The sequence below is a fragment of the Carassius gibelio genome, chromosome B7, assembly GCF_023724105.1.
Source record: "Carassius gibelio isolate Cgi1373 ecotype wild population from Czech Republic chromosome B7, carGib1.2-hapl.c, whole genome shotgun sequence".
Taxonomy (NCBI): domain Eukaryota; kingdom Metazoa; phylum Chordata; class Actinopteri; order Cypriniformes; family Cyprinidae; genus Carassius; species Carassius gibelio.
In genome coordinates, this window is record NC_068402.1 from 36,726,044 (window position 1) to 36,752,804 (window position 26,761).

The 26,761-nt window shown below is 34.8% G+C and overlaps 4 protein-coding genes across 4 annotated transcripts; 1 reads left to right on the top strand and 3 right to left on the bottom strand.

The window, feature by feature from the left end:
• Window positions 1-13: 13 nt before the first annotated feature.
• LOC127962324 (leucine-rich repeat LGI family member 2-like) lies at window positions 14-5,035 on the bottom strand. Its single transcript, XM_052561863.1, has 8 exons — window positions 4,597-5,035; window positions 4,329-4,400; window positions 3,368-3,439; window positions 2,495-2,566; window positions 2,338-2,409; window positions 2,012-2,181; window positions 940-1,104; window positions 14-863 (listed from the first exon to the last, which is right to left on the bottom strand). The coding sequence occupies exons 1-8, from the start codon at window positions 4,824-4,826 to the stop codon at window positions 46-48; spliced, it is 1,671 nt and encodes a 556-aa protein (XP_052417823.1). The 5' UTR covers window positions 4,827-5,035; the 3' UTR covers window positions 14-45.
• Window positions 5,036-6,927: 1,892 nt separating this feature from the next.
• On the bottom strand, window positions 6,928-14,049 carry LOC127961926 (O-phosphoseryl-tRNA(Sec) selenium transferase-like). Its single transcript, XM_052561242.1, has 5 exons — window positions 14,028-14,049; window positions 13,814-13,984; window positions 11,773-11,864; window positions 10,003-10,115; window positions 6,928-7,786 (listed from the first exon to the last, which is right to left on the bottom strand). Exons 1-5 carry the CDS (start codon window positions 14,047-14,049, stop codon window positions 7,657-7,659), a joined length of 528 nt encoding a protein of 175 aa, XP_052417202.1. The 3' UTR covers window positions 6,928-7,656.
• A 3,119-nt stretch (window positions 14,050-17,168) lies between these two features.
• LOC127961811 (leucine-rich repeat-containing protein 72) lies at window positions 17,169-20,056 on the bottom strand. Its single transcript, XM_052561082.1, has 3 exons — window positions 19,669-20,056; window positions 19,512-19,589; window positions 17,169-18,684 (listed from the first exon to the last, which is right to left on the bottom strand). The coding sequence occupies exons 1-3, from the start codon at window positions 19,761-19,763 to the stop codon at window positions 18,540-18,542; spliced, it is 318 nt and encodes a 105-aa protein (XP_052417042.1). The 5' UTR covers window positions 19,764-20,056; the 3' UTR covers window positions 17,169-18,539.
• A 3,246-nt stretch (window positions 20,057-23,302) lies between these two features.
• On the top strand, window positions 23,303-26,128 carry ppp1r15a (protein phosphatase 1, regulatory subunit 15A). Its single transcript, XM_052561080.1, has 3 exons — window positions 23,303-23,522; window positions 24,170-24,920; window positions 25,613-26,128. The coding sequence occupies exons 2-3, from the start codon at window positions 24,183-24,185 to the stop codon at window positions 25,826-25,828; spliced, it is 954 nt and encodes a 317-aa protein (XP_052417040.1). The 5' UTR covers window positions 23,303-23,522; window positions 24,170-24,182; the 3' UTR covers window positions 25,829-26,128.
• Window positions 26,129-26,761: the final 633 nt, after the last annotated feature.

Sequence of the window (26,761 nt, forward strand, 5' to 3'; positions counted from 1 at the left end):
TGCTGATGTGCATTAACTGCAACTGTGTCATCTATACTGTACCACTCAAAGACTGAGATCAATGATGATATGCTCAAAGATCTGTGTGCTGCCCTTAAAACTGGATGCGAATAGGAAGTCCCTCCGGTCAGTGGAGACCACAGTGAAGGAGCGAGGAGACTGGATGTAGACTTCCTTGAAACGCTCAAAAACCTTCTCTTCTGCATCCCACAGATAGATCTGCGAGAAGGTGTAGTCGCTTCCCAGAGCCAGGTAGTACCTTTCTTTGAAGGAAAATGGCTGCAGGATCATGGAGCCTCTCGAAGGAAGGGCCTGGACCTCTGAGAACTCCTTTGCAGTCCAATGCAAGACTTTGGAGTCGCCGATGTATCGGGTCATGGCCAGATAAAGATCCTCCTTGATCCTGAAGGTCTTGACAGCGACTACATCTTCCATATTTGGGATTTCCCCTTGCAAGGCAAACTTCTGAGTGCTCCTGCTCCACTGGTAAATGACCGGTACTTGGGAACGGCTCGCTAGGATAAGATGGGCCTTACCGTCCAAATTCACAAACTCTGCATCTGTATCACGAAACCATTCATGAAGCGACTGGTAGGAGTAGAAGCCCTTGTCATTCCATTTGTAGAGAGTAGACAGTCCAGCCTTCGAGCTGTCAGCGATGATGAAGAACCAGTCGTTGCCAATCTGAAATGCCTCAATGTCATTCGGCTTGGAAATCGTGGAAACCTCAATGTCCTGAAACTTTGTAAACTTGCTTTGGTCTTCATCAAACTTGTAGATGTGGGAACCCCCAAAGAGTTGAGCAACGATGACAAACACCTGGTCCTGGATGATCACAGACTTGCAGCCAACTATGGACTGACCTAAAAAAAAACACAATGCATGAGATTTATTTGGCCATATACGCTCCTTCATATGATGGCTTTACAATGATTGTACCTGTGATGTTGTCATAACTCCTGAAGTTCATCTCGATGTGGTCCCATTGGAGCACCATGCAGCTCTCTATGTTGGGAGCAGCGATGGCCACATACACGTCATTCTTGTGGGAGAATGTGTCCACAGACAATGACTCGGTAGACACAGAGTGGAGAGGAATGAAATCTGGAAACATATGGTAAAATTGCATCTTAGTAACTAAGTGAAATATTCCCAAGCTGTAAATGCTCCTGTTGGATGAATACATCCCAATGCATTGTCTATTAAGACTGGGACACACCAAGCTGACTTCAATGTACTAGTGTGTACAAAAACTAAAAGTGTTGACGCCTTGAATTGGCTGGACCAAAAACTGTACTTGAACACACCACATGGCCTTTAAAACTTCAATGAAATGGAATTACACTAAAAAATAAAGGTTTCCATTGGCATCAATGGTTCAATGAAAAACTTTTAACATCTATATAACTTTTTCATTCAACAAAGTGTGCTTTTGTAGTGGAAAAGGGTTCTTTAGAATATTAAAATGTTCTTCAGACAAAGAATTGTTCAATGAAAGATTCTTTGAGGAGCTAAAAAATGGTTCTTCTATGGCATTGCTGCAACAGCCATTTATTTTTAAGAGTGACTAATAACAAATCCTTTCTTCCTTTTAGTTCCATACAGAAAAAAGATATAGTGCAGGACTTGGTTCTATGCATCTGTATTTAATTGGATTTTCAGATGTGGATGATGCGCTCAAAATTGGGGCAGATGAGCGTGAGCTTGCAGGAGAGAATTTAAGCACACTAAATGATTGGAGAGTCACCAGAGAGAAGTCATTTCACTAGAACATCCAGTTATAGAATAAAAAGGTCAAACATTTGCACACGTTAAATGTCCACAATATGATCTATAACATGTATTTAGAAAACAGATATGTTGAATTAATTTCAAGTCGACTTCAAGATTTATTTTTACCACGGAATCTGGTAAATAGCTATAAATAACAAACACAATCCACTGAATTGGGTTTATAGTCTGAAAAATCATCCAATCACACTACGAACCATGCACATGCTCTTTCACATACCTGTAGAGACGCATTCGTTATGTAAGCTCGTCATGTCATTGAGCCGTTTCCCCTTCATCTCCTCGGGACCGGCGCAGAGGACGTCTGATACAGTGGCGTTCGTGCTCTTTAACCACATCATCAGCCACTTCGCTCGGCAGTCACACTCAAACACATTGCCCCTCAGGTCTCTGCAACAAAATATAGATGAAAACATCAATAAGCATTGATCTTATTATATACTGTACATTTCTGTAGGTTTAAAAAGACATTATCATCTCATATTCAATGCACTATACTATAATACAGTTATTGCTAAGTAAGCATTTACAGAAGCTCAGACTCACAGCTCTATCAGTGAGTCCAGATCAGTGAATAGATCTCTGGGCAAAGCTTTAATGTTGTTGTTTGCCAAAGACCTGGGAGGAATACAGCAACAGTTTAGAGAAAAGTGCAAATAATTGGCAGACGTATGTTCATTTAATATGATTAAAAGAAACGTACAGATGAGTCAAATCCCTAAGTCCTCTGAAAGAGTATTTTGATGTTGTTTCAATCTTGTTGTTTTCTATAAACCTGAAGAATTGAGAGAAAATGAAGAGTAGAATGTGAATAAAGATGTACCATCCAAGATGTAGATTAGTTTGTTTCTTCATCAGATTTGGAGAAATGCATAATTGTATCACTTGCTGAGCAATGGTTCCTCTAAAGTGAATGGGTGCCGTCAAAATGAGAGACCAAACAGCTGATAAAAACATCACAATACGCCACAAGTAATAGATGCCACTCCAGTCCATCAGTTAACGTCTTGTGAAGCAAAAACTGTTTTTGTAATACACAAATCCATTATTAAGGTGTTTTAACGTTAAACCGTTGCTTTTGGTAAATATGAGTCCATCCATAATCCATAATAACGATGACGTTTTGCTTGTAAATGGTTCTTGATCTCTATATTTCTCTCCTGATTCAGACAGGAGAAAGTAATATTATGAATAGAGGACTCATATTTTAGCCGGAAGTAAGACATTTGCAATGTCTTGATGGTTCTGTTACTTACAAACACGTAGCTTTTCACTTCAAAATATGTTAAATGATGGAATGGAGCGGTGTGGATTATTGTGATGTTTTTATCAGCTGTTTGGACAATCATTCTGACGGCACCCATTCACTGCAGAGCATCCACTGGTGAGCCAGTGATCACCAATGCAAATCTCTTTTTTCTCCAAATCTGTTCCTATGAAAAAACTAAAACATTTGCATCCTGGATGATCTGAGAGATTTTTGACTTATTTAAAAGACCTTAATTTAATTAACCAAAAGCACAACATTTGCCATTTATCTATGAAATTATACCTTTTTAAAAGAGTAAAGACTTACAGGTACTCCAGGTGCGGAAGGCCAGAAAATGCATCGTCCCGTATTGTAGTGAGAGCATTGGAGTTCAGCAACCTGTCAGAGTTTACATCCACAATCATTCAATCATCGTCAGTGTAATTATAACAATCAGACTGTGTTTACACTGCAGTGCAATACACATACAGTAGATAAAAAAGTGCCCTGTCACTGTCGATGAGTGCTAGGACAGGCACATATTTCTTATGTCAGTGTATTAAATTGCTGACATCCTGCAATACACCAATGACAGCAGGGAGAAGTCATCAGAGTCACTGTGTTCTCAGTGTCAAAAAGTGAAGAGGAGGAAAACCATCACTATCTGGAAGCAAAAGTTCCCTGACTTATTAAATAGCTAGAGGTGAGTGAAAGAGGCCTTTCTATTTGACATCTGTCACCTTCAACTGTTTAGCTGAGGTGTACACTGGATTCCAGAGCTAAATCACTAAGGAGAAAACGAAGTTTAATTAATTGTTCAATATGCCAAGTAAGATTCCTACTCAAGTGAACGCATTATTATACAGGCCAAAATATTCTCCAATCTAACATTAGACCGCTAATTGAATCTAGTCTGTTTTTGAGGTTATTCAACACTTATAGGGTCAACTGTGCAAACTGGACAGTTTTTGCTAGAATCTGAATATATTTGGTAGACTGCATAATGTTATTCTTTGGGGTTTTTTGCAATACCGCATACATTTATGAAAACAACCTTTAATAAAAATTATACATTTACACAGTTTTACAGTGTTTTCTTCAGCAAAAGATTTTAGTTTACAGTAAATACGACTGAAAACCCCAGAGCCATGTCCTTGTTTGTATTTTATTTTTTATAAATAAATAAATCTACAAATTCTCAACAAATGCTAAGTTCACCAGAATCAGTTTCCAGAGTGACTCAACATCATGTCGTACACATATGCTCAGCCAGATGGGCATAACTTACAGTAACTGTAAAGATGGCATGTGTGAGAACATCGCCTCCTTGATCTCAGAGAAGGTCCCATTCACAATACTCCTGAAAAACACCAGTCATATGAGACATTCATCACAAGCCTGACACAAAACGAGACCATGTTGCATACATTACAATAGAAAGATGACAGCTATGCGACTGATTATGAGCAGCAGTCGTCCTGTAATGCTATATTTCCACCTTCAAACACCAGTGTAGGCTAACAGCTGATCTAATACAGAAGAGTATGTGGACTCACAGTGAACTGACATCGTTGGGAATGAATCGCAAGACATACGAAGACCCGACGCAGATAATAGACTCCTTGGAGCAGCTGCACGAGGAAGGGCATTTAAACACCTTTTTCCCCGCGTTCCCTGAAGATGCCAGGCATAACACCAGCGCCGATATGATCACGACGGTCTGCATGTTGCATGTGTGAATCCGTCCACCCTGCAGCAGTAAATGCAGCACTGAAGCTCCTGACATCAGCAGTCTCGGTCTCGCGACTTATTTATTTATTAGTGCGCCCAACATCGGTGGATGCTGGGTAAACAGCCTCGAACATGATTAATGCGATAATTCAGTCAGGAATCCTGAAATATGTGCAATCTTTTTAATAGAAATAAGAAAATGTATCTTCCATTTTAGAGAATGGAGAGACTTTTACTCTTGCGTCATCAAAGTCCACATGAAATCACTTACAGTGCAGTGTTTCTTTCCTGTGTTGGTGTATTTCCCGCTGAAACAGTATGTTGAGGCTATGGTTCATTAAAAAATAAAAGCCAATAACCTTTCACACATAAACAATTAACTCCAATTTTTTTTTTTTTTTTTTTTTTTTTTTTTTTTAGTCTAGAAATATAGCCAGAAATTTAGTTACAACTACAAATGTAACAGTGAAGATTACATTTACTCGGACTGCAATATCTTTTAATATTATAATATATATATAACCACTACAGGGCTAAATAATTGTGTTTTATTTCTAAAATTCTTTTTTTTTTCACTCTTCAGAAATGTGACACATTATATCTGATTTATTTTTAGAAAAATGCTACTTTGTTTCATTTTTACAAATTGCTAGTAAATTTCACAAATAATTGAAAATAAATGGAAAGTAACACTTTGAATTAAACGTGACATCTTGAAACATTTTCTTGTAAAACACACTCTCCAGTAATCTGGTTTATTTAGATTTTTGAAAAATAATTTTTACAATATACAAAAAAAATCTAAATTAATCACTCTTAGTTATTTTAATTAAATTGTTAAGCTAATGTTTCTTAACTATTAATTACATTTTTATTATTAAATATACATTTTAACTATTAAATATTGTATTTTTATTCATTAGCTTCTACTAAATGCAGGGATTTAGAATATACTTTAAAATATGTTTATTTGTAAACAAAGCCACAAAACTCTTCTCTTGGGTTCTTCTGCAATTTGACCGTCTCGCTGTTCTTTAAAAAGTCAATATGCTAACATCTATTTAAAACAATGTGTTATCTTACCGTAACTGTTTAGAAACCACAAACACAAAAAGTTAAAGTAGGTAATAAGTCTTTGAGACCCGATCCTCAGATACTGATGACTGAGTAAAACATGAAGAGTACAGCATCTGGAGCTGTCTTTTATAATTATCTTTTCGATTGGAGATAAACAGATTTGCAATGGGTTCTAGAGGTTTTAAAACAGTTGCAGTTGTTGTTGTTGTTGTTTTTATTAGTTGCCTGTTTTTCATTTGTTTACTCAAAAAGGGCTTTAACCAAACCAATCTGATGAACATAATACAATCTGAAACAGTGCATGTGAAAAAAAAAAACAGTGCATGTGAAATAAAAATGAAGATCAGCATGCAGATTTGTCAATAATGGCAACAACAATGTGATTTGTGTGTGTGTGTGTGAAGGGTGTGAATATATGTGATTGATATATTTGTTTAGTTTTATGTTATGTTTATGTTTACCTAATTCATAGGCTAATCTGTGGTGATGCGAAATAATAAACAGTGTGATTGGTGATGAAAGGAAATTAATAAGTGTAGCCTAAATGGTTGGAAAAAGCTGTATCAGCAAAAGTAGGAAACAGTAAGAGGAGAAGAGTTAAAGCTTGTTGAACAGATGGATGTGGAGCGCAGGAGAGACGGTGAAGCTGGAGGACTGAGACAGAAGGTTTGCAGAGAACAGCAGAGGCTGATTCCACATAAATCATGAGCAGAAATACTGCTGGACTGCACACTAAATGCATTACAGTGAGGTGTGAGCAAAGCTGATTCAACACCTCTCACACAAAAACAGAGACTACAGCTTCCTCCGCTACGTCACACAGCAGATGTTATTACATACGCTGCTCTATTGTGTTACTGAGCTAGCACTTTACACACTCCTCTGAAAGAGATCACTTTGTGAGGACTGCACAGCTTAAATGAAAAAAAAAAACACATTAAAGAATATATGCTCACCCGAAATAAGGACAAGAAATATTTGATGTGTAAAGTTAAACATATGTCCTGAAAAATAACTAAATCATTTTTTTTAATCTATTTAAAAAAAAAAAAAATCTATATATTTATATGTTTGTGCAATATGGTTTAAAGTGAAACACATTCTAAAAAATAAAATAATAATAAATAAAGTTTAAGAATCTAATGGGAGCCTTATGAGGTTTTACTGAAGTTTATCTACATTAATTTGGTGCTTAATATTTTTATATTAATCTTAAGGGCAATCATTACTAGAACTAGATTGTCTCCAGGTGCCTGAGATGAGAGTGTGTTTATTAAAATCTGTATAAATTAAATCGCAGGTATCGTTGCAGGGTTTGGTACATAAAGAGACATTTGGTACCTTATTTGCATTCTGAGTGAATACAAATATTTTATTTGTTTTGATTCAGAAATAATAATAAAAAAACTCTTTCATTTTCCTTTGATATTGTTTAAAACAGAGAATTCCCTCTGCATTGTCTATTCAACTACGACTGTGTAAAACGCAGCAGAACCAGATGAATTGAAATGACAAAATAATGTATGTATTGTCCGTTATACTTTCAAACATGGGTCAAAAAGCATTTATTGAGCATCGGGGAAACAAACGAATGCATTTGTGGCCATATGCTGATAAATCAACATTCAAACACGAGGTTATTGCAACAAGATCAAATTATGAAAAGAATATTCCTATGTAACTCTTTCCCCCAGAGCATCAGGGCAAGGTTTGGTCATCTTCAACTGGCGATCCTGACTCACTCTTCTCTGCAGGAGTTTCCTTGTTAACGCTCTTGAGGCATTTATCGAGTCTCTTGATGCACAGAGTTATATCATCTCTGTTATTCTAATAGCAGAGGCTGCGTTAAAGTACGGACATGGATAGGCATCTGCATGCGACATGAAGCCACGAAACGTGTGTTTGCTCACGGTCTGCTCCACACCCAGCGGGACGACCCTGCAGGGAAATAATAGACCAGTGAACAAGTCTTGTGAAAAAGAAGTGCACTTAATTGTACTGAATGTGCACTTACAGCATACATCCAGTCTTAAAAGTAGATTTTTTTGAAAGACTGCTTGCAGAGAATATATTAATAAAAATAAAAGATCACTTAAGTGACTTAACGCACTTTAGCACACTTTTAAAAGTGCACTTTGTAATAATTTAATTTATTTTTTACTTTAATATAATACAGGCAGACTTTTTATGAATGCATAGCCGATCCAGTATACAAACCGAGTTTAGATGTCATATGGACAATATAAACACTGTTCTGCATTAATTATGCCATCCTAATATTACCACTACAATGATCCATTTCTAGCTAACGATGATAAATTAAACTGGTCCTCTAAAAGATTACTGAAGACAAATAGAGTCTCTCTATTATGCCGATACAGACAGCGGTTCTTTTCCAGCAGAGTTTCCTTGCTCTTTCTAAATTCACTGCAGACACTTAGGTCGGTCTTAAATTCTTCTGTCATATTTATTCACTGCAGACAGAGTGCACAGTCTGTGACAGACTAAAAGGAGGTGGAGAGGATAATGCTACAGGATAAACCCTTGAGAATGAGAATGACTCCCATTTAAATGATGAAAGCGGACAGCAGAAAGAAGCTTTCATTAATATTACAGCAGGTCAACTACTGTCCGGCGGAAAATATTAAAGGAATAGTTCGCCCTAAAATAAAAATTTGCTGTTTTCTTTTTAGTAGTTTCCATCATTAAGATGTTTACATTTCAAACTGTAAAAGTCTGGAATATTGCTTCCTCCACTGAAAAAAACTCCAATGTTTTTACTTTTGGCATGAGATGTCAATTGATGGACTGGAGTCCATCCAGACTCTTTTTCGATAATACTGTATATTATTGTGATTGTTGTGATGTTTTTTAGATGTTTGGACTCTCATTCTGACGGCACCCATTCACTGCAAAGGAACCAAGTGATGTAATGCTACATTTCTCCAAATCTGTTCTAATAAAGAAAGAAACTCATCTTTACTTTACTGCAAATGATTAAACTGAACTGAGCTGGATGATGACATCACTGAACTCAGTGATGAACCTCCTTTAACCGAAAATGAGTGTTTACTATTGTCATTTTAAAAGTGTATTTATCACAGAAACAATACTTAAAAGGTGCTGTATGTAGGATTGACACCGAGTGGTTGAACTAGGTATTGCAGTCCAAATTGGAATATTAGAGAGGGGTTTTTTTTCACTCAGCCCATCCTCTTCAGACTTGATGCAAGCAGGTTGCCAGATTAATGACACAAACAGAAACAAAAATTGTTTACATTTATATTAAATGCAATTAGCTGAACTTCAGTTTTTTTTGAATAACTTAAGTAAGACCTAAGTACATCTTTATATGCAATTTCATAATTTGTACTGTAAAGTGTACTGCAAAGCGTACAAGCATTTATTATAAACAAAAAAATTTAATGGCATTTTGTAATTATACATTTGTAATGATGAAGATGCATTTTATTACATTCAAAATAAATTAACTTTAAATGTACTAAAATTTCAGTTAAAATTATAATCAAATACTTTACATGTGATTTAGTATGTTAGTCAACACATCAGTGTACTTCTTTAAAACACAACAAAAGATTAAAACAATAATTTTAAATGTACTTCAAAGGGCACTTTTTTAAAACATACTTAAGTGTGTTAAGTAACAGTCCTAAAAGTGTCTCTCTTTAAGTCACTTAAGTGGCGTTTTATTTCATTAATGTTGTTTTCTGAATGTAGTTTCTAATATATGTATATTTAAGTTTTAAAGTACACTACAAGCGCACATTATATACAATTAAGTGCACTTCTTTTTTACAAGGATGGTTGGCTGATGGCACCACAATAATGCTCACAGTCCTAAGTGGGACACTTTTTCACATTGAAAATGTTTCAAAATAATAATAATAAACATTTAATGTATTTTAAATGTTGCTTGCACATGAAAACAAAAACATTCAGTCAAAACACGTGGCCACTTTTGTACGGTGGTCACTAGAGTGCTTGGCCAGATGGTGTGGTTACAGGACCTGCCAGCAGGGACTAACCCTGACCTCTCGTGTGACATGCAAAAGCTATTTTTAGAAACATTATTTACAGAGAAAACGTATTAATGAAACCCTTGTTTAATGAACTGTTATTGAACTCTTGCTCACATGACACATGACTCTTCACCCAGTGTTATTGGCTTGTGTGGCGTATGCAGCAGTCTCTCCCCGTGTCTCTCGGCTACAGCGCTCATCTCCTGCGCCAGGTGGCCATACAGCTCCTGCGGGCCGTACACAACTACAGTTATAAATAGCTCTCCACTCTTCATAGCTTTTTTTCTTTTTCTGTCACACATTCTGTTTTCTGCTAATGTTGCACTTCTATGTCTGCTGGTCTACAGTAAACCCAGCACCTGCTTCCCTCTCCAGCCACCCTACCCTTCTCCTGCTTTCCCATCTGACGCTTAAGTATAACTGCATCACAGAATGAGCTGCGTCCACCGTTGGGATCAATTACAAATGAACTGTAGGAGGCCCTCAGGTTATGGGCCCCTATTATGATGCTGTTAGTAAGACGTCTGAGATCTACACTATGAGAACACAGAGTTCTTGAGGGTTCATTATTATTATTAGAATTAGTATTATGCAGCAGCTCAAATTATGCAAATGAAACTCATCCTAGCAGCCAGTTAAAAAACAACCACACAGCAACACTTTTTTTTTTTTTTTTTTTTAAATAAAACCTGCAGATGTAATATTATACTATTATAATGCTATAATGATATAAAATGCCACTGAAATGTAGTTAAAGAGAGACACTTTCATCACTTAAGTACACACTTAAGTACACTTTTCAAAGTTTTACTTTAAAATGTAAATAAATTTTAAATACTAATAAATGTTGACAAAGTATTTTAATACCAAGTAATCCTTGATTATAATTTTAACTGTATTGTTTTAATCAACATTACAGTTAATATACTTTAAATGTAAAACATTGCAACTGCATACGTGTAATTTCGAATATATCTTATATTTATTTTTATATTTAGATATTAACATATATCTTAGTTTACCATAAATGCCTTTAAGTACATTCAGTACTTAAACCATATTTTAAAGACAACAGAAATCATTTAAAATCACATATAAAGATGTATTTACATGACCAACTTAAATGGGTCGAAAAAGCAGCTAATTGCATTTAATATAAATGTAAATTATAATATATTTTCATTTAATTGAAATGAATTGTCTCAAAGTATTACATTCAGTTCACACTTAAGTATATTCTTTTAAAATACATTATTTCTCTAGTACTCTTTTTAAAAGTATTCTAAATTGCACGTCTTTTTCACAATGTTAAAGTCAGAAATTGATTCTCCTTTGGTTAGACCATGTTAGAAACTGACTCTGCCCACAGAGAACATAATAATGTAAATTATTAATAATCCGGATGCATTAGTAGTGAATCGATTAGCTCTGTAAGTGTCTTATCACATGAAGGCTAATGGTGTTTTCCTGCATGTACTGGAGTCTCATTGGGTAACATTGAGTAACTTACTTGAAATGCTAAACGTGCACGCACACACACACACACACACACACACAATATAAAACTGTACATTGAAAACAAATTTACTTCATTTTTTTCTGTAAATTTTTGAACTATTGTTTTTATTCTAGAAACTTCTGGAATTACAAAATGAATTTCATTAATTTTATATTACAACAGTCCTGTTTTTGTTAATAAAAATATTTGTGTTAATATAAAGCCAGTTTTGCCATAATTACATCAGAAATACCAGATAAATTGAATCTGAAAGCAAAATATAAATAAAAACTATAAAAGTCTATAAATAATACTAAATTAACACTGATACCACACAGCCATAAACAGAAGTTAAGACAATGTTTGAGTTTCTGAAATATTTTCACCTTCCTCTCAGACAAGAGTTTCTTGTAGCCATTGGCTCCCAGTGTGAGCAGCGTAATGAGGACGTCTAGAGACGGGGACGCAGAAGCTCGACCTGCACAAGAGCACATCATCTCAATCCTGTAATGCATTAAAGACATGCTTATCATAGTAAGACTTTATTGCAGTTCATAAAGAGAGTCGAGTACAAACATAACAAGGATGCATGCGGGTACCATAACAGTTCATGTCAACAGTAATATGCATTTAGATATGCATCTAATGCTCATCTTTAAAACCACAAATAATTTAAAACCTCAAAACTAATATATATATTTTCATTCTGTAAAATATAAGATTTATCAGTCTTTTAAAGATTTAATAACAAAACCTCAAAACTAATAATTAATAAAAATAAAAACATTTAAAATCCTTTACAATATAAGAGTTATCAGTTTTTGTAAAGATTTTTGTGGTAATGACTGATGTTGCATGTTTATGCATGATCATATTTTAATTTAGATATGCATCTAATGGTTAATATCTTTAAAAGCACAAAAAAATTAAATAAAACCTTAATAAAAATATATATATATTTTTTAGATTGTAGTGGTAATGACTGATGTTGCATGTTTATACATGCTCATATTTGCATTTAGATTTAGATATGCAACTAATGCTTAATCTGTAAAAGCACAAATAATCAAACAACGAAATACCATATAATGCTGTGATGCATACATTCAAAACATTTAAAGTAAGTGCTTTTAGTTTTGAATATTTAATGTAAAATACTAACAGCATAAAATGTTATCTGCCATAACATGAAAATAACAATCAGCTTATTGCTGTCAGCATGAATTTTAATTCCGTTGCATCCCTGAGCGTTATGCATATCATTTGATTTGATAATGATTTGATAAACAGTATTTACTTTCTATTTACTAGTAAAAGAGGAGCAAATAAGAATGTATTTTAGTAAACTATCATCAGGCATTCTGAAAAGATGCAGCAGAGCTAAGTAACAATGGACTAAATTATAAGTGCACCCCCCCAGTCTTACTCTCTCTAGCGCACTCAAGAGAATCAATATTAGTAGTGTTTGGGGATTCCTCTGCAGTGCAGAAAAAGGTGGGAGGGATACAGTATGTGGGAGCCAGCAGAGAGCGGCACAAACAAAAACACTTCCCAGGTCTCTAGAGACAGCTTATGCAAGAGGAAATACATGATGGAGTATTACTGTATGAACTGAGAAATGCACATTCAGAACAGAAAATATTCAGCATGCTTTACCTTCAGAGATCAAAGCATTCAATTATTTCTTCACCCTTTACCATGTCTTTTGGAAACCAGGGTAAATTTAGGGTAAATGTAAAAAAAAATAGGCAAAATTGCAATACAGGGCATCTAGGATTGCAAATTTTCACCACAACTTTTTTTTATATATATGCTAAGTGAACGTTTTTCAACATAAATAATTAGTGTCAACCAGTAAAGATGCAAGAAAAGGATTTAAGAAAATAATACTACTTAATATAACATTGCATTGTTACATTAAAAACGATGAAACAGCACAGAAAACAGCTGAAAAATTTTGAATATTTTTTTTTATCATTTACTGAATAGGCTTTGTGTGAGAACTTTGACTCATAACGCCCAGCATTGCATTTTAGCTTAATGTAAGCATGTATGCTTTTTCCCCGTCACTAGACAAGCAGAAATAAAATAATGTAATAAAATAAGATAATTGTATGTCGAATACTAACTTTGTAAATAAATGCATTTACTCCAAAAGTGATAAGTCATTTTTGTGACTTTAGTGAGATGTGGCATGCATTTTTTTCCCCCGCAAAGATGTTGTGTAAATGTCATAATGTTGGCTACTGCTAAATGGTATATTTTTAATTCCTTTATACAAATGTTGCAGCTTATAGTTAAGAGGACTGCAGTTTTTTTTTGTTTTTTTTTACTGTTTTTCAGACTCTTGCATACAGATTTCAGAAATAAGTTTTGTATGGATCACTCATCTGTAACATGTTTGCAGTTTAAAGAGAATAAGCATACCTGGATACATCTTACTGATCTCTGTAATGAAGCTCACATCGAAGCCTGCGATAATGGCAACGCTGACCGGGACCGGGTTTTTATCAAGACTTTGGACAAAGGCATCGATTCTCCCAATGTGAGCCCCATACAAAAACACTTCATAAGCCAATAGGGTTTCTCTGAAGTAAACTACATTTTGTAGTAGATTTACACAAAAAAGCTGAACTGTTACCTGCTGAATAAGGTGCATACATTTTGATGACTGCACTCCATTATTGACTAAATGAGGAATATCATGCTTTGCACACAGAACAGCAAGCTCCTCGAGACTGTAAGAAGACAATTAAATAAATAGACTTTAAATCAATTTAATTTAACTACAAAATTAATAAATATATTTTCTCCATTAGTGTTTCTCAGATTCAAAAAGAAAAAAATACAATAAAAAAATTTCATATATTGACTAAATTATATATGTATATAAAAGATTGTGATTCCCGATGCACACAAATTTGTTGTTTACTCCTAGTAAACCCTGCTGGTTACAGTGTTTACTTTTTTTATTATTAAATATTATTTATTAGTGAAAAATACCTTGTTGTGTAAAGTATAAGTATGTTTCTTTTACACATTTACTTTTTAATCCATTGTGAAATGATTTAAAAGTTATATCAGGATTTATACCATCTATCATATACTATACTATTTAATTGAATGCAAAATACTATTTAAATATTACTCCTGCAAATTCTTGCTTGTTTTTTTTTACTTGTTTTGTTGTAAAGAGATTATCTGATTAATATATATTTTTTTATATTCCTAGACTTATTTGTTGCAGTTTTTTTAAACAGTTATATTGTAAAACTAAAATACCATTTTTAGTTTGCGTTGTTAGATTATTGGCTGCATTTGAAGTTATTTTTTGCTTAAAAAAAATAAATAATATTACTGTCAAATTCATGTCAGATAATAAAAATACTGTAATGAATACAGTAGTTCGCCATGTATTTGTTCATGTTTTATTAAGGGATAAGTCTGAAGCACACCATAAAATAATTCTAGCAATTAACACAAGGCTAGTAGTATAAACAGCTGTATACAGATACACACCCAGGTATCGGATCAGTACTCAGCCGATACCCTGAGACCAGGTATCGGATCAGTACTCGGTATCGGCCGATACCCTGAGCCCAGGTATCGGAATCGGTATTGGGAAGAGAAAAAGGGTATCGGAACATCTCTGGTTTTGTTTTGAAAACCTGGCAATCCTGATCTGAACGCATGTGATGGAGATATACTAGTGGAGTGCCTTTACTGACAATATGCGCATGAAAATTACATTCGATTTTGTTGCACAGCCCTACTAACAAACTTAAGCAAATGTTAACTACTCGATTATAATTTTAACTTTAATCAACTATACATTTTTAAGGTGTTATTATGAATATATTTAAATTTGTGACAAACAAGTTTCAACAGAAATTACATTGAAGCATATTTTAGTTCACCATGAATTCTTGTCAGTACATTCAGATTAGATATGTCTAACATGTTCAAGCAAAAACTGTGGCAAAATTATCATTCAAACGCTATTTTTCTTAATTGCATCAACACTCACAGTCAAGACACTTACGATTGCATTTTCATTCAGTGTCCCGCAATGAATGTAGCAAAATTCAATGTGCACATTGAAAAAATGCATTTATTTTACTGTCTATGATTCTGAGCCGATCACGTGTCCGCCCCCTCGCGCCACGGCAAGAGACTCAATACAAGAATACATGAGCACAGCTCATCTCGCTGTTCATCTTGATTCAGAAGCGCTGCAGGCTTCTCTGAGTTTAAACTTGTTAGGAGTGAAGAGTATTCTGTCTGTGTGACTGTTGCGTTAGAGAGACGCAGACGTGAGATGAAACACTTTCTAACAGTCTCGATTTTCAAAATGATCAGCTTCTAAAAAGAACTGTTTACTTCCGGATTTAGACTCCTCCTTTTGTTCGCGTCATAGTTTCAAATTAAAAGTCCCCGATCCACGCGTACATGTGTACAGTCTCAAAGCATAGGAATAACATGTATAAAATAATAATTATAATAATGTTTAATCTTTATATTATTATTCTCAAAACTTGCAAATTAATTTATATCATTTACATTTTATATGCCATAAGGGTGAGTTCATTTTTTGCACATTTTCTATTTCTTCAATAGCAATTTTTGATAAATGATCAGTAACACTTTAATGTATTTCAAACTGTAATACATTTTAATTTTAATTGCAATTAAGTGCAAAAACAAGTGCTATTTAGTATCTGAAACTAAACTCATTCAGATTGCGTATATCTTTTTCAATTACCCATAAAGTAAAATAGTCTTTTAAAAGTATTCTTACGTGTACTTTGTGATTAAGCACTTAAATGCACAGCATACACATTCTGTGTGCTCTTGCTTCAGAGATTAAATAAATTCTCAACTGAAGAAGGTAAAGACTTGGGGGAGGGGGGCTGTAATACAACTTAAACCTTTTTAAAATATGTGACCCTGGAGCACAAAAGCAGTCGTCTCTGGGTTATATTTGTAGCAATAGCCAAAAAATACATTGTATGTGTCAAAATTATAGATTTTTCTATTATGCCAAAAATCATTACGATATTAAGAGAAGATCATGTTCCAAAAATATATTTTGTAAATTTCCTACCATAAATAATAAAAACTTAATTTTGGTTTTGCATTGCTAAGAACTTCATTTGGACCACTTTAAAGATGATTTTCTCAATATTTAGATTTTTTTGCATCCTCAGATTTTCAGATTCCAGATTTTCAAGTAGCTGTATCTCAAACAAATACGGTCCGATCCTAATAAACCATACATCAATGGAAAGCTATTTATTCAGCTTTCATGTGATGTATACATCTCAATTTCGAAAAACTGACACTGACACTGTACTTTCAGAGTAGGGTTTAGTGATAGTATTTCACATATATTTTGTATCTATTGAAAAACAATTCTAATTGAATTATTTCTTTTTTTAATTTGATACCAGTGCCAATGGTAGCCTATAGGTTAATCCAAACCACAAGAATATTCTTTATACTTAATAAATAAAATACTTTATTCTCGTGTTTTTGTTGTCCTTATTTTAACTAAATTTAATTTAGTTTAGATATCTTTCTACTATTGTATTTTAGTTTGATTTTTATATGCATTCTGCAATTGTGTATTTGTATTTTTTAGTACTTTTTATTTCTTCTTTGCATGTGGATGTGTGTGTATATGCTCTATTTTTGTTTTTAGAATGACTTGTTAACATTTTGTCCAGGGTGAAGATTAAGAATAGCCTTTTTGGTGAATAAATAAACTCTCTCTCAGTGAAACTGAAAATAGATTGGGCTACTTTAATAAAACAAATAAAAAAAGAGAGAGACATCAGCAAGAGTCAGAAGGGGTGTAAACTTTTTGAATGAAATGCATGGTAAATTGTACTTATTTTGTCTTCTGCGTACAAAAGTATTAGCTTCTTGAAGGGAACTAAATGAAAAAAATCGTTAAACAAATTTTGCACATCAATTCAAGTTTACAGAAATGAAACATCAAAACACATTTCCTCTCATGAAGTTAGATTATTAAAATGTTGCATATTCTGAAAGGGGTATATAAGACATATAAGAACAACCATAGCTTAGGATGCTTTTGCACAGTTTATAATAACCAGTTTTGACTGATTGTTTATAATATTGTGTATTACGGTAATGATTCAGTGCTTCTGCGCCTGTTTCTCTGCTCTGTAATGAATGTGTGTTAAAGGCCATAGTTAGTTAATTACCACTGTAGGCTAATAAACACCACAGAGCATATGTCTAACATCCGTCTTCATGCTTACATAAATTAGTTAGACATATCTGATTCATGTGCATGGATCTTGTAGCTTATAAAAATATAATTTGCAGTCCAATTTCAAAACTTCCTGCATACTGCATTAGATGAGGAAAAATGAAATGTGATTTGATTTCAAGAACATACTGTACAATAAGACACTCAAACATGCAGCTGAGATAAATATAGTAGTTCATGTGGTTCTGTGAAGAGGTTATCAGAGATAAGCCTTATCACTAAATCATACAGCTGATTTTTAATCAATAATCTGTTTTAGCAGCTGTTATATCTGAGCAATAAAATAGACTGCAGTGCCACTGGCTTATTGCTTATTTTATGGTGACAGCCAGTGCTGGGGAAACGTTTTATAGAAACTAACTTTTGCATTACTTTTGAGATATTTTCAACTTGTAATTTTAGATAGCTACCTGAAAAAAAGTCATCTGATTATGTAACTCGCATTAACTGATGGCAACAGAAATATGAAGACATTAATCTCAAAATATTATGACTAACCTCATAATGCTATGACTTCATTCTTGGAATTTAGACTATTATAATTAAAAACTTATGATGTTATTCTCGTATTGCTATTCTATTTGTTCGATTTCTATGACTTTTATGGTGGTAATAGCAATATGAAGATACTGTACATACTTTCATTGTGTTCTTCTATTTAATAGGCCTACAGTTTACTAACCCTGGCAACAAATAACCCTGACATTTACTGGTTGCATGTTAAAATATTTAAATATTTCTGGCGTCATAACTTTAAATCCAAGTTTGAATATGATCTGTTGCATGAGTAAAGGCTTTAAAGCTCATGAAGTCTGGAAGGCATGCTTTGGTTGTTTGTGGACTGAAGGGAATGTGTTAGCGATGAAGCTCCTTCCTCCTCCGACTGCCTTCTCTCATCCTCTGCATCCTGTAGGTCTTTCGGGCCACTTCACGCTCTTTCTCCTGCACCTCTGTGTCATCCAGCACCTCCAGACCCGGGATCTGACTGATCACATACTGCCTGTCAAACACAAATAGAGCAGTTGCTATGGACTGTTATAGTACAGATGTGACCCTGGAGCACAGAACCAGTCTTGAGTCTCTGGGGTATATTTGCAGCAACAGCCAAAAATACATTGTATGAGTCAAAAGGATTGATTTGTCTTTCATTCCAAAAATATTTAGGATATTCGGTAAAGATCATGTTCCATGAAGATATTTTGTAAATTTCCTACCGTAAATATATCAAAACTTAATTTTGTTATAAATTATATATATATATATATATATATATATATATATATATATATATATATATATATATATATATATATATATATATATATATATACAATTTTCTTTTTTTACTATATTGCATCATTATCATTACAGATGTGTAATTACAAATGCATGACATATACGTTTCAACAGAAATGAAAATAAAGTATATTTTAGTTTTAAGCAGTACTTTACATAAAACATGAAATTACACATAAAGATCAACTTAAGTCATGCTTTAGTGGGTCAAAAATCACCCTAAAGTAATTGCAGGTGATATAAATTTTAATTGTAATAAATTTTCTTCAATTGTATTTAACATACAATGAAGTATCTGAAGACATTACATTAATTTTACACTTCTTAAGTATATTCTTTTAAAGGATATTAACCATTTTAAAGAAGTATGCTAAAGCGTTCTTTTCTTCAAAGGGTATGTACTATCTGTAGTTTTCCAAACAGATCCAGGATGAATTATAACAAAGTAAAATGTATATATCAGCAATATAATACTTACTATTTAACTGCATATTTCTTAGAGTACGGTACATCTCCTCTTCTCATGCTTACCTGTAATCCATATACTGCGTGAGACTGCCTCCATTAAAGTAACTGGGTGCTGCTTCATTGTTCATCATACTGAGAATCCTACAATGGAACCAAACAGATAAATCACTGCACGTATAAAACACTGCTAATGCATGAGTGAATGGGATTCTGAACTCACTTGATGTTTGGGAACTTGCAGCAGATCTCCTCCACTATAATGGGGAGGTTGCTGATTTTGTTCTTGTTGATCCACAGGGTGGTGAGGCTGGGCATGTAGGGGAATTTAACATGCGCGCTGTAGTTATTGCAGTCCAGGATGAGTGTGCTGAGCTTCTCCAAACTGCCCAAAAGAGCCGGGTTCCGTTAACAACTCAGTTAAGAGCAATCACATGACAAGTTAAACCTACACACACAGTCCAAACAAAAATGTGACCGAGACCACAAAACCAGTCATAAGGGTACTTTTTTTTAATTGAGATTTGTACGTTTATACGTGCATGGTTTTATATTTGGTTGAAACACAGCAATTTGAAAATCTGGAATCTGAGGCTTGAATATTGAGAAAATCTCCTTTAAAATTATTAAAAAGGAAGTTCTTAGCTATGCATATTAATAATCAAAAATGAAGGTTTGATATGTTTACATTAGAAAATTTATAAAATATCTTAATTTAACATGATATTTAAGAAAATTTAATAATTTTGACCCTTATTGTTGTCAATTGCTACAAATAGACCTGAGCTACTTCAGACTTGGTGGGTACTCCAGGCTCACAAATTATTCAGACACCAGATCTAATTTTTTATATTTTTCTACTAGTGGGTGCAGGACACCAGAGTTAATTTATGAATGTGAGGATACCAAAATAAAGTCAACTGAAATATTATACCCACAAATTCTTCATACATATATATTTAGTCAGTTAGGAGACGCTTTTATCCAAAGCGACTTAAAAATGAGAACAATAGAAGCAGTCAGAATCAATAAAACAGCAATGATACTATAACAAGCCTCAGTTTAAGCTAGCGCAGTACACATAGCAAGTTATTACATAATAAATCAAAAGAAAACAGATCGAGTAATAAAAGAATAGAACAAGCTAGTGTCAGAGTTGTACAATATACAATATATAAGAAAACGTTATAATATCACACAAGACAAAGACCTCTGATTCCCTAAAGGATACTCATCCAGTGAGTTATAACTGAGGTCCAGAACCTCCAGAGTGTCCTGCTGCTGAAGGATGGTCTCGTAGGGGATCTCTAAGAGGCTCTGGTAAGCAAAAGAGAGTCTCTGGAGGCCCAGGACCACAGCAGGACCACTGGGGGTCGAGGGCCCGGTCTCCATATCACTGCTCTCACACTCTTCACTGCTCCTCCACCACGGCATCAGGACACATCATGAGCGGATCCACCTCCTCACACTGAAGAATAAAGATGTTTGAGGGTTAATTAAGGGTGGAGTTACTCTGGTACACGGTCAGTTTATGCCAAGAATTCTGGCGTCATTTGGTGTAAGCACATTGGTTTCAACTACAACAACAGCAACAAATCTAATTCAGAGACACATACGATGTATATCTCAGCATTATGATTAAAATATATTTGACATTTTCCAACTGCAGTCAGAAGCTCACAAATATCAAAATATTTTCAGAATATGGACACATGTTGTACTAATGTAATGAATAAGTCCACATTATTCACGTTAGAGTTCTTCTGCTAAAACTGTGACAGTCCAAGAAATCAAAACAGGCCAAGATTGAATAGGCTATTATTTAAATAGTAATATAAATTCACATTTAAAAAACTGATCTATAGGTATGAGGTCGTCCTAAAATCAATACTCACCAAATCCTAGTTAGATTCTTAGAATTAAGGTAAGCTTCTCAGGTTAAACCCGATCTCATGAAAATGCATATAAATAGTATGTCAAATAAAAACTAAAACTTGTATTAATACACAAAAATGTACTTTAGTGTATATTCCATATATTTGCTATACATTCCTATATGATGTAGTGTAAAACTCAGACAGTGGTACTGTTAAATACTGTTCTTTCATACCTATATTTATGTATATTTTCATCTGTGTTGTATTCTTTAATAATTGCACTGTCCATGGAGCGGAGCTGACTCACATGTCACTGCTGGTTATAGCTGCTCTATAGCTCTATATAATCGTGTATGTGACTAATACAAATCTTGAATCTTGAATCTTCAAAGCTGTTGCCCCTGGTTGTTTTACTACACTTCATAAACTGAAACAGCTATTAATTTAATGAATTAACATGCTATCATCTATAGTCTTCAACACGTTTGCTTTAAACTTTAGTCATGGATTTATCTATTTTTACTGTTCACACTGAAAAACAAATTACAGTAATTACAGCAAATATAATTCAGTTTACGTCAATTGTCAACTACTCGACTCTGACATAGCCTAAATTAAATTAGGTCATGGCTGTAATGTGCATTAGTTGGACATTTAATCGTATTATAACATCATTAATCGGCTACATTATTCACATAAATAACATCAGGGGGTGCTTTTAAAATCTGAATCACACTTTAAGATTTCTCAAGAATTCTTCTTCAGAAGCTAACTGTACGGTACTCATCAGAATTTCCCCAAAATGCAGATGAAAAAATGGAATTCACCACAGTCACGAAGATCTCAAAGAGTTGAAAGAGAAAACATGATTTCAGTGCATCTGAAAGATCACATTAGACACTTCAGAAAGAGAAAGCGTGGTATGAAATGAACAATTCTTGATATATATATATATATATATATATATATATATATATATATATATATATATATATATATATATATATATATATCTGAATAACTTAAAGAACCCTTTTCCACTATGAAGAACAATTTGTGGAATTTAAAGAATGTTAAAGGTTCTTCACGGAGTTTTAAACTTTTAAATCATTTTCTATTTTTAAAAGTGTAAGTAACATTTGTATTCAGCTTTACTCATCGTTCAGGTCAGAATCATGACACTTACCAGCGTCTGCAGCTCCGGCGGTGTCTGAACTGAAGCTCTCTACGTATATGACCCTTTCTGGACCAACAAAATACCTTCTTTCATGGCTGGAAATGGGATCACAAGATGGGATAATCACATTGCTGGTTAACCCTTTCCTCGGGGTTTACATGAACGTCATTGAAATGTCTAAAATAGGTCAACAGCTTTTATGAATCAGCTGATGCTAAGTGTGCCTGTTTAAAAGCTGACCCTTCTTAATTTAGATAGATAGATTGCATTGTTATTCCACCAGCTCGAAAGATTCTTTAACATTCTGATATTTAATAAGGAGTTAGATGATGTCATAAATTTTATATTGCATATATTAAGTACTAAATCAGCAGATACCATACATTTAAACCCAGCTGCAGCTTCGGATCTACATTTATTATTGTCATCACTTCAAAAGGTCTCTTTTATGATTAAACAGGTTATCAGTGTATTTTATGGTGTCAAGAAAATAAAGTGTTGTTTTATAGTCGCATGCACCATTTCTCTGGTGACTTCACTTTTAGAGGAAATGTCGTCGCCTAGAAACTCCCCTTGTGTTTGTTTACTTTCCAGATTGTTTCGCTCTCGACTTCGCTTTCCATATTTGGGTGTGATGCAATCCGGTCTCAACCGGACGCCCTTGGCCAAGCCCCGCCCCCGCTGGACTTTCTGGAAACGTAACGAAACGCGGTTACGTGTTTTCCCAGTACGGCGTAGACGTAAAGGAGTAAGTCCCGCCCACGCATGGTAACGTCATCGCATCCTATATAAGCACTCGCCGTCACTCACAACGACATTTCTATTTACGGAACAGAAGAATGATATACGAGAAACACGAGCCCAGCGCGACATGTTGATGAGCAAAACGATTATGGAGTATATTTTCGGACTGAAGTCGTCTTATTTCTCAAACAGCGTTGTTTTTGAGTACGTTAGCATCATTGAAAAACCAAACCTTCACTGGAGCGACTGCCAAGCGACAGGCTGAGCAAACTCTCGAAGGTAAGAGTGTAAAATCGAGATATATTGAACAATTGAATATGTGTATAGGACGTCGAAGTAATTCTTTAAGTAATTCTTTAAGTTTAGTGGTTACGCTGATTAATTTGTCCAAAAATCCTAATTTGAATACAGTAAACATGGTAATACCATGGTAACCGCGGGTGTTTGTGTTGCTAGTAAACAGAGTAATGCTCGTCACATTGTTATGTGTCACAGTCATAAAACAGCTCATAGTCCGTGAGAAGTTACTTTGGAAAATGTAGCTAACACTTTACTTTTTTTGTCTTTGTTACAAGTTACATGTCATTACTATTATACTTACAATACGATTATACATAATTACATGCAAGTAACCCTAAACCAATAATTAAAAATAAGGGAGTGGAATAAAATAAAATTAATAAAGTCGCCTTTAAAGTTACCCAAATGAAGTTCTTAGCAATGCATATTACTAATCAAAAATTAAGTTTTGATATAGTTATGGTAGCCAATTGGTAAAGAATATATCCTACTGTTGTTGTTGACTGTATTGTTGTCTGTTGCTACAAATATACCTGAGCTACTTATGACTTGTTTTGTGCTCAAAGGTCACATATAATCTAAAATACATGTATTTTAACGTCATTTTTTTATTTGTTTTTTAACAGATTGAGTGTGATTATGGCACCATTCACCATTTCTCCACATCATCCACTGCTGTATGATTGCGGTTTACCTCAGAAAGGTCTGTCGATGCAGTCCAAGATGAGTCCTGAGCTCTCGTCCGGTTCACCTGGAGATCCTTGTGGCAGAACGTCCATCGTGAAGATCAGGCTCTGTATGTGGCAGCTCGTCCAGAGAGTCGTGGACTTCTGCACCGGTGTGACACAGCTCCTCCGCTCCAAGATGAAGTTTTTCTGCATTTGTGTGGGGAAAACCATGACCATGAGCGGCGAGATGAAGAAGAGCGGCGCCGAGGTCTCGGAGAGGCCTGGAGGCGAGATCAGCGAAGGAGCTTCGGAGAGGAGGGATCCGGAGATGAAAGTCTTTCTGGAGTCTGATGATGATGAGCGGGAATCATCAGCGATTGACTCGGAGGAAGAGGAAGATGATGAAGCCAGGCTCTCTGAATGGGAGTCTGATGAAGAAACCGAGGAGGAGGAGGACTCTGAGACGGAGGAGGACGACTCTGAATGGTCAGATGATGATGATGATGATGAAGGAGACTCAGCAGAGAGTCGTGAGCTTTGGGAATCGTTTCTCAACAGCGGTGACCCCTACAACCCTCTGAGCTTCTGCTCGTCCATCAGCTCCAGAACAAACACCAAGCAAAAGCAGCAAACTCTCGCTCCAGCAGCGACGAGATCAGAGGAGAGCGAGCCAAATCCACAGACAAACTCAAAGGAGGGCCGCAAGAAGGTACACACATTTCCTTTCATATTATATTTTATATATCAGTGGTGTCAAATGATTAATCGCAATTTTGGATGTGATTAATCGTTTGACAGCACAAATTTTCATATTATTATGACGTTATCATATTATATATTATCATTTAGATTTGTATTTTAACATAAGTATTAGTCATTTTATTAGTCTTTTTTTTTTTTTTTAAGTCCTTCAGTTTTTCAGGGCTAGATTTCTAATTTGTAAAATATATAAATATTTTATTACAACTCTATTTCAATTAAAGGTAAACAATTTTAATCGTTAGGTGAACAATAAAACTAAAGAAACAAAATTGTAGATGTATAGAAAAGACAAACCGAATTGAATTTAAAACAGTTTTTGGTATTGTGAGTTATAATCCTTTACACAAAAAAAAGAAAGAAAGCTTTTGGCAAAAGTGATGCAAGATTGAGCAACAGGCCAGAAAGAAAAGGTTCATAAGACAAAGTCAGTGAATGTGTCAGGGTTTAGTCAGCAGATATAATCATCCTGGATGTCATGTGACTCAAGGTCAGGGTTTGAACAGAAACGTGTGTGTGTGTGTGTGTGTGTGTGTGTGTGTGTGTGTGTGTGTGTGTGTGTGTGTGTGTGTGTGTGTGTGTGTGTGTGTGTGTGTGTGTGTGTGCTCCTCTGATAACAGGCCTGTGTTTGTGTTCTGGCAGGTGTGTTTCAGTGATCAGGTGACGGTGCGCCCCCTGCTGGTGTGGAGTTTCGCGAGCAGGGCTGCGAGGGACGGCTCTTGCTGGATGCAGATGGCCAGAGACCGAGAGCGTTTCAGAAGAAGAGCGGAGAGCATCGAGACGCTCCTGAAGCCCTGCCTCACAGCTGAACACAGAGCCGCTGTCTGGGAGAGACTCCAGAGAAAAACATCCCCATAATGCATCATCCTCCAGCTTAATGTGTTATCATCATTACATCATAGCATTTCATCTAGATGTTCGTCTAGTTTTTGGTGCTTTTAGTTTTGAAAACAAGTTTGTTTATTTATTTTTTTTTTACTGTTCAATTTCTATTGTTACAATAACGTGGTTCACTTTATTTTTATTTTTATGTCTTTGTCTTACTGGGATTTAATTTTGTATTTTGCACATGTATTTTGTTGTACCACAACACACTGTAATTCTAAAACATTGCATATTTTATGGCAGCTGAAAAATATTAAACCTTTCTGAAATGTATGCTTAGTTTTAATATTTCAACGTTATTTTTCCAGATGCACTTCACCCAAAAATAATAATAAAAAAAAAAAAAGCTAAATCTTTATCCATTCTCAGGTCATCCAAGATGTAGATGAGTTTGTTTCTTCATTAGATATGGAGAAATGTAGCATTGCATCACTTGCTCACCAATGGAAGTGAATGGGTGCCGTCAGAATGAGAGTCCAAACAGCTGATACAAACATCACAATAATCCACACCGCTCCAGTCAGTCATTAAGATGTTTTAACCTTTAAACTGCTGCTTCTGGCAGATTTCTCTCCTGATTCAGACTTCTTCACTGGAGAAAGCTTTATTATGGACAGAAAACTCTTATCTGAAATTAAAAAAAGCCTTAATGATGGATTTATTTCTTACAAACAAGCAGCTTTTCACTTCATAAAACATTAACTAATTGATTCGATTGGTGTGGATTATTGTGATGTTTTTATCAGCTGTTTGGACTCTCATTCTGACGGCACCCATTCACTGCAGAGCATCCACTGGTGATGCAATGCTACATTTCTCCAAACTCATCTACATCTCGATGGCTGAGCACATTTTCAGCAATTTTTCATTTTTAAGTGAACTATTCCTTTAAATATTTTTTGCATG

Coding starts and splice junctions, on each gene's coding strand:
- LOC127962324 (XM_052561863.1), bottom strand. CDS start 4,826: ATGTCAGGAGCTTCAGTGCTGCATTTACTGCTGCAGGGTGGACGGATT. Junction 2,410..2,494: donor CTTAGGGATTTGACTCATCT/GTACGTTTCTTT, acceptor TATTCCTCCCAG/GTCTTTGGCAAACAACAACA. Junction 2,182..2,337: donor CTGGACTCACTGATAGAGCT/GTGAGTCTGAGC, acceptor ATTTTGTTGCAG/AGACCTGAGGGGCAATGTGT.
- LOC127961926 (XM_052561242.1), bottom strand. CDS start 14,049: ATGTATGCACCTTATTCAGCAG. Junction 11,865..13,813: donor GATCAGTAAGATGTATCCAG/GTATGCTTATTC, acceptor GCTCTTGTGCAG/GTCGAGCTTCTGCGTCCCCG. Junction 10,116..11,772: donor AACTCTTGTCTGAGAGGAAG/GTGAAAATATTT, acceptor TACGGCCCGCAG/GAGCTGTATGGCCACCTGGC.
- LOC127961811 (XM_052561082.1), bottom strand. CDS start 19,763: ATGCCCAGCCTCACCACCCTGTGGATCAACAAGAACAAAATCAGCAAC. Junction 19,590..19,668: donor TGCAAGTTCCCAAACATCAA/GTGAGTTCAGAA, acceptor GTTCCATTGTAG/GATTCTCAGTATGATGAACA. Junction 18,685..19,511: donor ACGCAGTATATGGATTACAG/GTAAGCATGAGA, acceptor TGTGTTTGACAG/GCAGTATGTGATCAGTCAGA.
- ppp1r15a (XM_052561080.1), top strand. CDS start 24,183: ATGGCACCATTCACCATTTCTCCACATCATCCACTGCTGTATGATTGC. Junction 24,921..25,612: donor CAAAGGAGGGCCGCAAGAAG/GTACACACATTT, acceptor GTGTTCTGGCAG/GTGTGTTTCAGTGATCAGGT.